The following is a 15,049-nucleotide window of genomic DNA, read 5'->3' on the forward strand; positions in this document are numbered from 1 at the left end:
AGGTATGCCCCTGACCTCACTTGACCTCAATGCAAGTGGAATGCATCCACTAAAATAAAACATTCCTTGTACAGCATCTGGATTTGCACCAAGATCGGGGATGCAACGATTCGATAAATAACGACAATAAAATGTGTTGTGATGACATCACTCGTGTTTTTTTCTGCAGGATTCTTGGCTCGTTCCCTTGTTGGCTGGCTAAAAAAATGCGAGACAAAAAATGTGGGGGAAGTAACGATAACTATCACTTTAGTCAAAGTCTGCCAGCTAAACTTTGTCCGGATTAATACTAGCACTTTTTGAAGCAGTGTCAATTTGCAACACAATGAGGTAAGACTCAGTGACAAATGTCACGCACACACAAACTTTTTTTTTAAATGAACAAATGATACAATTCGATCCATTGAGTATTGAATTGCTAAAAATGCGATGCATTAATCAATAATGAATAAAATACCAAGATGCAGCTTTTTAAACATAGCATCACAAAAGGCTTGTTTTGGTGTTTTGTCTTTTTTTTAATTTGCTACTACTTTCTCTACCTTTTTTTTTTTTAAATATAAAAACTAGATATAGTTTTTTTGCATGTCCTTGCTTTTAAGTGGAAAAAAGAAGTATAATTATTTGTATTTTTGTAACAGCCAAACGAGCAGCACAGCAACAGTATAAATATACACACATACATACATATATATACATCTTTACATACATATATATATATTAGGGGTGGGCAAATTAATGCGTTAATTACGAGTTAACTCATCAATCTATTAACGCCGACAATGATTTTATCGCATATTTGCGTATGTTATTTACATGCTTTAATTTTGTTAACGCCTTTTCTTAACAAGATGGCGTCGCCCCGATAAGCTTCGGGGGGCTCTTGGTAAAGATGGAACATTTGGCAAAAATACCGGACAATTCTGCAAATTTCATGGCTGGCTTACAGCGTGGTCACTCCGGGATCACTTACGACCGCCAGACAATTCTGGATGTGGATAGATCGGGCCGTTTTGGACTGAATGACGCGTGCTTGCTAGACCGGCTAGCTAGCATGGGAATACTTTGCCGGCTACATCCAGCAGCCTGTGAAGCAGCGGAGTATATGTGTTGTCTGTCTATTTATGAATAATGCAGACGAGGAGTGTTGGATGAGTTCTTAACGTTTGCTTTCAGAGCGTGCATATCACAACATACAAGATGTCGTCATGGCGACACACAACCTATACCGGGCTACCGCGCATGCTCGTCACTCCTGTTGCATGCTGGGTAGGGTAGTTCTTTTTTTCCCTGGCTCATAACATCACAATATAGTACCATGTATATGATGCGTTCAGTTTATCAAAGCACCAAGCAAACAATCGGAAAATTCCCATCATATCAATTCCTAGATATGGTCATAATTATTTTAAGTGCACTACGCAGAATAAACACAACATTATTAATATTGCTACTACGGATAATTTGATCAAAAATTCCCTAAAACAGCCCACTACCTATAATATAGGTTTTTTAAACATAAGATCCCTGATAAAAAAAAATGTTTCTGCTGTTACCTCAGAAATTGCCTGTTCGGATGTTATGATTGTGGCTCAGAGATTTGTATGTAGATTATATTTATTTTCCATAACAAACAGGATAACTTAAATACCCTGGCAGTGGCAATAAGCTTAAATGTTTGTATTTACATTTTTTTAATTGATTTTCATAAAATATGCTATTTAACTGCTACTGTTTAACAACGACTGATTTAAATTGTGTTTGCACAAAAAATGTTTTGGCGCTTTTGTTCATGTGGGAGAATATTCCAATAAAGGTGCACTACACACTACTTTTGAATTCATTATTGGGCTTTGCGTATACAATGCAGTTAATCGTGATTAATCTGAGAAATAGTGCGATTAACTTCGATTAACATTTTAATCGTTGCCCAGCCCTAATATATATATATATATATATAGATATATATACATATATATATATATGTATGTATATATATCTATATCTATATATATACATATATACATATACACATATATATGTACACATATACATATATAGATATATATATACACATATACATATATATACATATATATATACATATATATACACATATACACATATACATACACATATATACATATACACATATACATATATATACATACACACATATACATATATATACATACACACACATATATATATATATATATATATATATATATATATTAGGGCTGTGAATCTTTGGGTGTCCCACGATTCGATTCAATATCAATTCTTGGGGTCATGATTCGCTAATATATTGATTTTTTTCGATTCGATTCGATTCTCGATTCAAAAACGATATTTTTCCGATTCAAAACGATTCTGTATTCATTCAATTCATAGGATTCCAGCAGGATCCACCCCAGTCTGCTGACATGCTAGCAGAGTACTAGATTTTTGTAAAAAGCTTTTATAATTGTAAATTTTATCAACTGATTGCAATAATGTAAATTTGTTTTAACTGTTAACCGAACCAAAAATATGACTTGTTTTATCTTTGTGAAAACATTGGACACAGTGTGTTGTCAAGCTTATGAGATGCGATGCAAGTGTAAGTCACTGTGACATTATTTTACATTTTTATAAATGTCTAATGATAATGTCAATGAGGGATTTTTAATCACTGCTATGCTGAAATTATAACTAATATTGATACTGTTGTTGATAATATTCATTTTTGTTTCACTACTTTTGGTTTGTTCCGTGTCGTGTTTGTGTCTCCTCTCAATTGCTTTGTTTATTGCAGTTCTGAGTGTTGCTGGGTCAGGTTTGGTTTTGGAATTGGATTGCATTGTTATGGTATTGCTGTGTAGTTGTTTGTTGGATTGATTAAAAAAAAAATTAAATAAAAAAAGTTTTTTTTTTTTTAAAAAATCGATTTAAAAAAAAAAATAGAATCAATTCTGAGTCGCACAACATAAATGATTCGATACGTATTCGAATCGATTTTTTCCCACACCCCTAATATATATATATATATATATATATATATATATATATGGTAAATGGTTTGTACTTGTACACCGCTTTTCTACCGCTTTTTAAGGAGCCCAAAGCGCTTTGACAGTATTTCCACATTCACCCATTCACACACACATTCACACACTGAGCTGCCATGCAAGGCGCTCACCAGGACCCATCAGGAGCAAGGGTGAAGTGTCTTGCCCAAGGACACAATGGACGTGACTAGGATGGTAGAAGTTGGGGATTGAACCAGTAACCCTCAAATTGCTGGCACAGTCACTCTACCAACTTTGCCACAGTCTATTATACAGCATTATTCAATTGTGAATAACATAAATACAGTCTATTATACAGCATTATTCACATGTGAATAATATAAATACAGTCTATTACACAACATTATTCACATGTGAATACTATAAATACAGTCTATTATACAGCATTATTCACATGTAAATAATATAAATACAGTCTACTATACAGCATTATTCACATGTAAATAATATAAATACAGTCTACTATACAGCATTATTCACATGTGAATAATATAAATACAGTCTACTATACAGCATTATTCACATGTGAATAATATAAATACAGTCTATTTTACAGCATTATTCACATGTGAATAATATAAATACAGTCTACTATACAGCATTATTCACATGTGAATAATATAAATACAGTCTATTACACAACATTATTCACATGTGAATACTATAAATACAGTCTATTATACAGCATTATTCACATGTAAATAATATAAATACAGTCTACTATACAGCATTATTCACATGTGAATAATATAAATACAGTCTACTATACAGCATTATTCACATGTGAATAATATAAATACACTCCATCATACAGCATTATTCACATGTGAATAATATTAATGCAATCTATTGTACAGCATTATTCCCATTTAAATAATATAAATACAGATTACTATACAGCATTATTCACATGTGAATAATATAAATACAGAATATCATACAGCATTATTCACATGTGAATAATATAAATACAGTCTATTATACTAGCCTATATAAATCAACCATTTATAAATACACATCAGTAGGCTAAATGAACCACTTCAACACGTCGTTATTCATACTTTCTGAATAACAAATGTGATAATGTTTATCAGTCAACTCATTGGTGTTCATTTTCAATCTATCAAGATAAAAAATATCAAAATCAAATTACGGGATGTACTGGTGCACTAACATCATGTGGTTTATTTGATTTTTTTACATATGTAGCATAATCTACATCGGGCCTGGGCAATTATTTTGACTCGTGGGGGCCACATTTAAAGAAGCAAATGTGTCTGTGGGCCGGTATATCTATTTTTAGGAACACTAATATAAAACCTCACAATAATGGCTGATTGAATGCTTAAAAACGTTATGACAGACCGCCTGGAAAAAAAACGTACATTTTAAAATTTTTCTATGAAAGATAAAACACTGAATATTGACAAAATATGAACGTCACACCCCTTTTCGATTGACATATTTTACAATCAAGTGAAACGCAACAAAAATGCAACAAACAGTGAGATATGAACGTGAAGTGTACAAAATAAACCCACCTACAATTTGATACATCTGATATTTGCTGAATTCCCCCAGGGATCAATAAAGTAATTTCTATTCTATTATATTTTATTCTAAATATCAGCTTTAGAACTTTGTTGTGAAAATCTCCTTCCGCGTCTGTAGAATCGCTTCCCGTCCACACTGCTTGGTGCCTCGTCTGAGCTGCTGTGACGTAGATGACCATAGTAACTGGTGTAGTATCCATAAGCGCAGATTCCAACCATTGAAATACTTTGTATAGTTCAAAACTTACGATCATTAGAAAACATCACTGCACTTCATAATGGCAGTTAAAAATCTAAAAAAAAATATTTGGGAATGTCCGGCGGGCCAGATTGAAAAGCTCAAGGGGCTCCCAGGTCTTAATTCACCCAGGTCTGATCTACATCGATACAAAGAATTGCTATTGCGACATTTAGTGGACACATTCAGAACAGCAGATTTATTCATTTAAACATTTTAGCTCATTTTTTTTACTTGGCAAACGCATCATGGTTAGCCACCTCAGTAACGGGGATTTTCCGATTGTTTGTTTGTTGCTTTGATAAACTGCACGCATCATGGTTAGCCACCTCAGTAAAACACATGTCCAACTCTGAAACACTCAAAGCAGAAAAAACTTGTTCTAATTTAACTGACTCCTTACCCAGACCAGTAGTCTCGCATTTTCCATCTAAATGACTCATCCCAGGAGGGCGGGCCCCACACTAACCAATAATAAATAAATAACTTCATACCATTAACGCAACTTCTTGAACAGGTGCGGTAGATAACGGATGGATGGATTAAAAATGCATGAGAATTTTTGATACTTCGAACGTTATTTTTAACACTGTTTACAAGTGGAATTATTCATTCCTAACTTTACACATGCGCATATTGCCCGTCCCCTTAAAAGGGATGGGGGGGTCGCACTAATATACAACGAAAACTATAACCTTAGTCCTAACATAAATAATAAATATAAATCGTTTGAGACGCTTACTATGAGGTCTGTCACACCTCTGCCTCTACACCTGGCTGTGAACAGGACTCTCGGTGCTGTGTTGGATCCGCTTTGGACTGGACTCTCGCGACTGTGTTGAATCCAATATGGATTTAACTTTCACAGTATCATGTTAGACCCGCTCGACATCCATTGCTTTCGTCCTCTCCAAGGTTCTCATAGTCATCATTGTCACCGACGTCCCACTGGGTGTGAGTTTTCCTTGCCCTTATGTGGGCCTACCGAGGATGTGGTAGTGGTTTGTGTTGTGGTTTGTGCAGCCCTTTGAGACACTAGTGATTTAGGGCTATATAAGTAAACATTGATTGATTGATTGATTGATCCCGCGGGCCGGATAAAACCTGACCTGACGTTTGCCATCCCTACTTTATATGGAACAATTTTTAGCCCAACCCATCCATCCATTTTCCTCATTAGGTAGGCTGGAGCCAGGGGTGTAACGGTACGTATATTCGTATTGAACTGATTCGGTACGGAGGTTTCGGTTCGGTTCGGAGGTGTACTGAACGGGTTTCCACACGGACATTTTAAGTAGCGTACCGCACGTTCTGTAAACAATGCACACCGAGGCACAACACAAGGCATGCTAGCAGCGACGATAGATAGACCATACCTTCTCTTTTCAACGGATATGTCCTCTTTTGCGGGGCTGTGCGGGTGGAGTTTCTTAAATGCCTCAAATGTCCGACATTTTAAGTTAGGGTTGCGTGTATTTTCAATGTACGTTCGGGGTTAAGAAGTGGTTATAAACAAAGAGAGAGAGCTAGAGAGTTATGAAAAAGGTGCATGCGTCTCCAGGCTCTGCTTTTTATCCGTAGATTTATCAGATTTTATTTTCTATCATCCATAGCAGGGGTGTCAAAAGTGTGCCCTGGAGGCCATTTGCGGCCCACAGCTAATGTTTTAAAGGCCCACGGCACATTCTAAAAACACTATTAAAATAAACAAAAACAATACAAAAGTGAAATTAAAATGCATAAAAGTTAAATGTAATTTAGAAAAAGTTGCAACGTTGACTAATAAGACAAAGCTGTTTTTTTTTTCTTTCAAACTGTCATTGCTCAAAACATAATTAGAGGTGGGTAGTAACGCGCTACATTTACTCCGTTACATCTACTTGAGTAACTTTTGGGATAAATTGTACTTCTAAGAGTAGTTTTAATGCAACATCCTTTTACTTTTACTTGAGTATATTTATAGAGAAGAAACGCTACTTTTACTCCGCTCCATTTATCTACATTCAGCTCGCTACTCGCTACTCGCTACTGATTTTTATCGATCTGTTAATGCACGCTTTGTTTGTTTGTTTGTTTTGTCAGACAGACCTTCAAAGTAGGATCCATCACGTGCCTGCGTATCACCAATCAAATGCAGTCACTGGTGACGTTTGACTCCGTTTCACCAATCAAATGCAGTCACTGGTGACGTCTGACTCCGTTTCACCAATCAAATGCAGTCACTGGTGAGGTTTGACTCCGTTTCACCAATCAAATGCAGTCACTGGTGAGGTTTGACTCCGTTTCACCAATCAAATGCAGTCACTGGTGAGGTTTGACTCTGTTTCACCAATCAAATGCAGTCACTGGTGAGGTCTGACTCCGTTTCACCAATCAAATGCAGTCACTGGTGACGTCTGACTCTGTTTCACCAATCAAATGCCGTCACTGGTGAGGTTTGACTCCGTTTCACCAATCAAATGCAGTCACTGGTGAGGTCTGACTCCGTTTCACCAATCAAATGCAGTCACTGGTGAGGTTTGACTCCATTTCACCAATCAAACAGAGCCAGGCGGTCACATGATTAACTGCACACTTTTTATTTTTTATAAACCTTTATTTATTAATTCTAACATTTACAAACAGTTGAAAATAATAATCAAAGTCAGTACAAAAACTGTACAAAACAGCGTCAGGGGGTTGTAAATTCTAAGTAAATAAAATAGATTGCAAAAAATATATATATATAAAATAAACTAAATCTCAATGAATAACTTAAATTTGAAACACAGCATCATCGTTTTCACAGCTTTTTGCTTGTTAGAGGCAGAGTGTTTTAATGTAGAGTTCTAAATCTTTTTTAAAGGCACAAAAAACAGGTCGGGTATTGAGAAACGTACATTTATGAATATAAAACTTAGCCAATAGTATAATGAGGTTGCAAAGGAAAAATTAATTTCCAAATGTTTTTTCAATAAAGTGTAAAACCAAATATATATTATTTAATGTACATTATTGTTTTAGTTGCTTAAGAGATATTCCTGGCTCTGAATTTGCTCGTTGCTATTTTTATGTTTTTGTGCATTACTTGTTGCCGTCGTCATTAAATGAACAGGTTACTCATCAGTTACTCAGTACTTGAGTAGTTTTTTCACAGCATGCTTTTTACTTTTCCATCCATCCATTTTCTGCCGCTTATTCCCGTTCGGGGTCGCGGGGGGCGCTGGCGCCTATCTCAGCTACAATCGGGCGGAAGGCGGGGTACACCCTGGACAAGTCGCCACCTCATCGCAGGGCCAACACAGATAGACAGACAACATTCACACTCACATTCACACACTAGGGCCAATTTAGTGTTGCCAATCAACCTATCCCCAGGTGCATGTCTTTGGAAGTGGGAGGAAGCCGGAGTACCCGGAGGGAACCCACGCATTCACGGGGAGAACATGCAAACTCCACACAGAAAGATCCCGAGCCTGGATTTGAACCCAGGACTGCAGGACCTTCGTATTGTGAGGCAGACGCACTAACCCCTCTGCCACCGTGAAGCCCCGCTTTTTACTTTTACTCGAGTAAATATTTGGGTGACTACTCCTTACTTTTACTCGAGTAATACATCTCTAAAGTAACAGCACTCTTACTTGTGGGTTCTTCCGAGGATGTTGTAGTCGTAATGATTTGTGCAGTCCTTTGAGACATTTGTGATTTGGGGCTATATAAATAAACATTGATTGATTGATTGATACTCTACCCACCTCTGAACATAATATTGAATCAAAATCAATGTTATCATGAATTATTGACCTATCCAAGGTTCCCATTACTTCACATCAAATATTCCACTAAGAAAAATATTTTTGGTGGAGGATTTTGCAAATTTGGTAAGTAAGTAACCCCACAAAAATTATATTTTGTTGCTTTCTTACTGTACCGAAAATGAACTGAACCGTGACCTCTAAACCGGGGTACGAACCGAACCGAAATTTTTGTGTACCGTTACACCCCTAGCTGGAGCCTATCCCAGCCGACTTCGGCCAAGAGGCGGGGTACACCCTAGGGGTCTACAAGTTTGTTTGTTTTTTTAGCATTTTTACACAATTATACAACTACACCCTGTGTACCTAATGAAGTGATCAAAAGGTGTCAGGTGCACGGTGTACCTGGGGCGTTGTCTGCAGCTTCTTGGGGGTGTGGGTGAGGGTTTAATGGTGTGTGTGTGTGTGTGTGTGTGTGTGTTTGTGCATGTGTGTGAAGAGTGTGTTGTGGGGAGGGCAGGGGCCACCAAACAAAAATAAAGAAGAAAAAAAGAATGAAATCGCAACATGCAAACCAAACGACTCGTTTCCATGACAACAACATCAGTGTACATGTGGGGGGGCATCGCTCTGCTTGTGTGTCGCAGACTTTTTTTTTTTTTTTTTTTACCTGTGGGAGTGAAAGGTCCGTTCTGCGAGTCGGAAACTGAGGAGTAAGAGGAGGAGGTGAAGGCGGAGGAGGAAGGCGCCGCGCTTGCAGATGTGGGAGGCAAAGTCGAAAATGAACTAGAGAAGGAAGCAGCGGAGGCGGAGGTGTGAGAAACGGAAGTGAGAGAGGAGGGGGAAGAGGAGGAGTCGGGCGACAGAGTGGCGTCGGGGAAAAGCTCGTTGGAAAGCGTGGCGGTGCTCTCAGATTGGAAGGGGGCGGTGCTCTCAGATTGGAAGGGGGCGGTGCTCTCAGACTGGAAGGGGGCGGTGCTCTCAGACTGGAAGGGGGCGGTGCTCTCAGACTGGAAGGGGGCGGAGGAAATTTCCGTGACATCGAGGGAGGAGGTAGATTCAGTGGCAAGGGGGGAAGATGGCGGTGACGTAGGAGAAGAGGTCGCGGAAGCAATCGTGGTGTCCGGGTCTTTGGGAGGAAGGCGAAGCGCCAACAAAATAGCCACGAATGGTACGGTTGGGATAAAAGGAGAAAGTAGCCAAGCGCAAAGCGTTTTTGGAAGTAAGCGCGGTTTGGATAAGGACAACAAAAACATAAAGAAAATCAGAGGTGAAAAAAAGATGGCACAACAAAAAAAAAAGAAAAAAATTACATTCCTAAAAAAAAGAGAAGAAGTCTGCTCACCTTGCACCAGCAGCGTGTATTCGCCAGCGCTGCTCCCGACGCCGTTGTCCACGAAGCACAGGTACACGCCGTTGTCCGACTTGTTCAGCGTCTCAAAGCGCAGGAACGCACCGTCTGCTTTGGCCAGCGGGGGGAGCTCTCCATCCTTCTTCTCCCAGGTGTAGGACGACGGCCTGGGGATGGAAGACACCAGACGAGGAATTAAAGGCCTACTAAAAAGAAAATTTTCTAATTTAAACGGGGATAGCAGGTCCATTCTATGTGTCATACTTGATCATTTCAAAATATTGCCTGAAAGGATTTAGTAGAGAACATCCACCATAAAGTTCGCAACTTTTGGTGCTCACAGAAAAGCCCCGCCTCTACCGGAAGTCGCAGACGATGACGTCACCCGTTGATGGTTCCTCACATCCTCAGATTGTTTTTAATGGGAGCCTCCAACAAAAAGAGCTATTTGGACCGAGAAAACGACAATTTCCCCATTAATTTGAGCGAGGAGGAACGATTCGTGTTTGAGGATATTGATAGCGACGGACTAGAAAAGAAAAAAAAACGCAATTGCATTCGGACGGATTCAGATGTTTTTAGACACATTTAAATAAATAAATGATAAATGGGTTGTACTTGTATAGCGCTTTTCTACCTTCAAGGTACTCAAAGCGCTTTGACACTACTTCCACATTTACCCATTCACACACACATTCACACACTGATGGAGGGAGCTGCCATGCAAGGCGCCAACCAGCACCCATCAGGAGCAAGGGTGAAGTGTCTTGCTCAGGACACAACGGACGTGACGAGGTTGGTACTAGGTGGGAATTGAACCAGGGACGCTCGGGTTGCGCACGGCCACTCTCCCCACTGCGCCACGCCGTCCCAACTAGGATACTTTTACTAGGATACTTCTGGGAATTCCCTTATCTTTCTATTGTGTTGCTATTGTTTTAGTGAGTTAAATAGTACCTGATAGTCAGAGGTGTTTCTCCACAGGTGTCTTGACGCCGATGTCTCAGGGAAGTCAAACGGCAGCTTTATGGACGGCGCAAACTCAGCTGATCTCCGGTAAGAGGCGACTTTTTACCACAATTTTCTCACCGAAACCTGCTGGTTGACATTCGGTCGGGATCCATGTACACTTGACCGCTGTGATCCAGAGTAAAGTTTCACCTCCGGGAATTTTGAACAAGGAATCACCGTGTGTTTGTGTGGCTAAAGGCTAAAGCTTCCCAACTCCATCTTTCTACTTTGACTTCTCCAATATTAATTGAACAAATTGCAAAAGATTCAGCAACAAAATACTCCAAAATTCTGTGTAATTATGCGGTTAAAGCAGACGACTTTTAGCTGTGTGTGTGTGCAGCGCTCATACTTCCTAACAGTCCGTGACGTCACGCGTACACGTCATCATTACGCGACGTTTTAAAGGAAGAAACTCCTGGCACATTTAAAATTGCAATTTAGTAAACTAAACCGGCCGTATTGGCATGTGTTGCAATGTTAATATTTCATCATTGATATATAAACTATCAGACTGTGTGGTCGGTAGTAGTGGGTTTGAGTAGGTTAAAGGCCTACTGAAATGAGATTTTCTTATTTAATTGGGGATAGCAGGTCCATTCTATGTGTCATACTTGAACATTTCGCGATATTGCCATATTTTAGCTGAAAGGATTTAGTAGAGAACATCCACGGTTTAGCTCGGTTGGTAGAGTGGCCGTGCCAGCAACTTGAGGGTTGAAGGTTCGATTCCCGCTTCCCCCATCCTAGTCACTGCCGTTGTGTCCTTGGGCAAGACACTTTACCCACCTGCTCCCAGTGCCACCCACACTGGTTTGAATGTAACTTAGATATTGGGTTTTACTATGTAAAGCGCTTTGAGTCACTAGAGAAAAAGCGCTATATAAATATAATTCACTCAAACACACACATGATAAAGTCCGCAACTTTTGGTCGCTAATAAAAAAGCCTTGCCTTTCCCGGAAGTAGCAGACGATGTGCGGGTGACGTCACGGGTTGTAGGGCTCCTCATATCTGAACATTGTTTATAATCATAGCCTCCAGCAGCAAGAGCTATTAGGACCGAGAAAGCGACGATTTCTCCATTAATTTGAGCGAGGATGAAAGATTTGTGGACAAGGAAAGTTAGAGTGAGGCACTAAAAAAAAAAAAGAAAAAGAAAAAGCGACGGCTCCGAGCTGTGGTAGCGTTTCAAATGTAATTAGACACATTTACTAGGATAATTCTAGAAAATCCCTTATCTGCTTATTGTTTTAATAGTGTTTTAGTGAGATTCTAAAGTCATACCTGAAAGTCGGATGGCTGCGGTGAACGCCAGTGTCTCAGAGAGAAGCCAATGGAGGGGCTGTCACGCCAAATTTTTTCCCCCCTACAAAAACCTTCCACCCGGAAGACATTTAGCGTCACAGCCCCTCTAATGCCTGAAGGACCTCAATGAGGGCGTGATAACACCAAGTTATATGACTCTATAGGGTTACAGCTGCAAAATTCGCGAAGCAAAAATAGCTTGAAAGGTTAGCATGCTGGAATGCTAATTATTTTTCCGCACCGTTATTTTTCACCAATGGCAATCAGCCAATTATAATGCTTTTAAAACAGGCAGCTGTGTGGGCTGCTTTAAGCAAGTTATATGACTCTTAAGGGTTACAGCTGCAAAATTATCCATCCATCCAATTTCTACCGCTTATTCCCTTTCGGGGTCGCGGGGCGCGCTGGCGCCTATCTCAGCTACAATCGGGCGGAAGGCAGGGTATACCCTGGACAAGTCGCCACCTCATCGCAGGGCCAAAATTGTTTCTGTCAACCACCATTCCTCCCATATCCAAAATGGAACTTCCTTTTCTTCTTCTCTTAGACGCATATGAAATGATAACATCTTTTTTTTTGTGGGTTCTGAACTTCTGTTCATTTGTACAAATGGTTATGTATTGCAGGAGGAGGTGTGGCGGCACAGATGCTAGGGGGCAGTATATATATATATATATATATATATATATATATATATATATATATATATATATATATATATATATATATATATAATCTATCGGTTATCCCTTTCGGGGTCACGGGGGGTGCTGGAGCCTATCCCAGCTACAATCGGGCGGAAGGCTTGTTACATCTTGGACAAGTCGCCACCTCATCACAGGGGCAACACGGATAGACGGACAACATTCACACTCACATTCACACACTAGGGACCATTTTAGTGTTGCCAATCAACCTATCCCCAGGTGCATGTCCTTGGAGGTGGGGGGAAGCCGGAGTACCCGGAGGGAACCCACGCATTCACGGGGAGAACATGCAAACTCCACACAGAAAGATCCCGAGCCTGGATTTGAACCCAGGACTGCAGGAACTTCGTATAGTGAGGCAGACGCACTAACCCCTCTGCCACCGTGAAGCCAGCTGCAAAATTAGCAAAGCAAAAATAGCTTGAAAGGTTAGCATACTGAAGTACTAATATTTTTTCCTCACCGTTATTTTTCACCAATGGCAATCAGCCGATTATAATGCTTTTAAAACAGGCAGCTGTGTGGGCTGCTTTAAGGTCCTTCCACCCTCGTTGGGGTCCTCCAGGCAATAAAGGGGCTGTCACGCCAAATGTCTTCCGGGGGGAAGGTTTTTGCAGTGGGGGAAGAAATTTCATCAATCAATCAATCAATGTTTAACAATATAGCCCCAAATCACAAATGTCTCAAAGGACTGCACAAATCATTACGACTACAACATCCTCGGAAGAACCCACAAAAGGGCAAGGAAAACTCACACCCAGTGGGCAGGGAGAATTCACATCCAGTGGGACGCCAGTGACAATGCTGACTATGAGAAACCTTGGAGAGGACCTCAGATGTGGGCAACCCCCCCCCCTCTAGGGGACCGAAAGCAATGGATGTCGAGCGGGTCTAACATGATACTGTGAAAGTTCAATCCATAGTGGCTCCAAGACAGCAGTGAGAGTCCCGTCCACAGGAAACCATCTCAAGCGGATCAGCAGCGTAGAGATGTCCCCAACCGATACAGGCGAGCGGTCCATCCTGGGTCCCGAGGAGCGGTCCATCCTGGGTCTCGACTCTGGACAGTCAGTACTTCATCCATGGTCATCGGACCGGACCCCCTCCACAAGGGAGGGGGGGACATAGGAGAAAGAAAAGAAGCGGCAGATCAACTGGTCTAAAAAGGAGGTCTATTTAAAGGCTAGAGTATACAGATGAGTTTTAAGATGAGACTTAAATGCTTAAATTTGGCATGACGGAGCCAAGATCACAGATGCCTTTTTGACAGTTACAGGAGGAGGTCCCGTAATCCACTGAAGTCTCCGGTAAGAGCTGACTTGTTTTCACAATTTTCCCATTCAAATTTAAAATTGCAATTTAGTAAACTAAAAAGGCCGTATTGGCATGTGTTGCAATGTTAATATTTCATCATTGATGTATAAACTATCAGACTGTGTGGTCGGTAGTAGTGGGTTTCAGTAGGCCTTTAAGTCCCGAGGGTGAGGCGGACGTAGGAATGAAATCAAAGGCCGGAGGAAAACGATGAGACGAGGAGGAGACGGGACAAGCGTTAAAAGACGCGATGAAGGGTGAAGAGGAGGGTGGAAGACGAGAGGAGGCGGGGAGGGGCGTGTTTTATTAAAAAATAAACAGAGGCGGCGAGGAGGGAGGAAGAATGGACGAGAACAAAATGGAAGACGTCAAGAGTGAGGGACAATGAGCGAGAAGAATGAGGGAGAGGATTAGGGAGGGCGGAGGAAGAGGACAACAGAACAAAGATCGGCGTTTCAAATCGGCGGACAAAAATCCATTCTGTGTGAGAGACGGGGAAGAGAGATAGCGCGATGTTCCTTGATAAAAGAATCAATTATGGAAATGAGAAAGTCCTTAAGCGCGCTACAGTAATTACGATGACGGGAATCTAGGACACAGGCGAACGGCGGGGGGGGGGTTAAGGGGATCCTCAATTAGTCCTTTAGGCTGTAGTTGGACGGAAATTTCAAGAATAAGTGAACCAAGCGACAACTTTCACTCCGCACAACCTTCATAAGCATGTTTAGTTTTACTCCAGCCAGGATCAATCAATCAATCAAT

The 15,049-nt window shown here is 40.5% G+C and overlaps 1 protein-coding gene across 1 annotated transcript in view; it reads right to left on the reverse strand.

Moving 5' to 3' along the window:
• cadm3 (cell adhesion molecule 3) overlaps positions 1-15,049 on the reverse strand; it is a 553,033-nt gene that overhangs the window by 18,856 nt on the left and 519,128 nt on the right. The window contains exons 10-12 of the mRNA XM_061920964.1: positions 9,942-10,114; positions 9,267-9,725; positions 9,002-9,022 (exon numbers count right to left, since the gene is read on the reverse strand). Of these exons, the coding sequence (XP_061776948.1) occupies positions 9,002-9,022; positions 9,267-9,725; positions 9,942-10,114 (653 nt within the window). The remainder of the gene's footprint in view (positions 1-9,001; positions 9,023-9,266; positions 9,726-9,941; positions 10,115-15,049) is intronic.

The sequence above is a fragment of the Nerophis ophidion genome, linkage group LG14 (genome assembly GCF_033978795.1).
Source record: "Nerophis ophidion isolate RoL-2023_Sa linkage group LG14, RoL_Noph_v1.0, whole genome shotgun sequence".
NCBI classification, from domain to species: domain Eukaryota; kingdom Metazoa; phylum Chordata; class Actinopteri; order Syngnathiformes; family Syngnathidae; genus Nerophis; species Nerophis ophidion.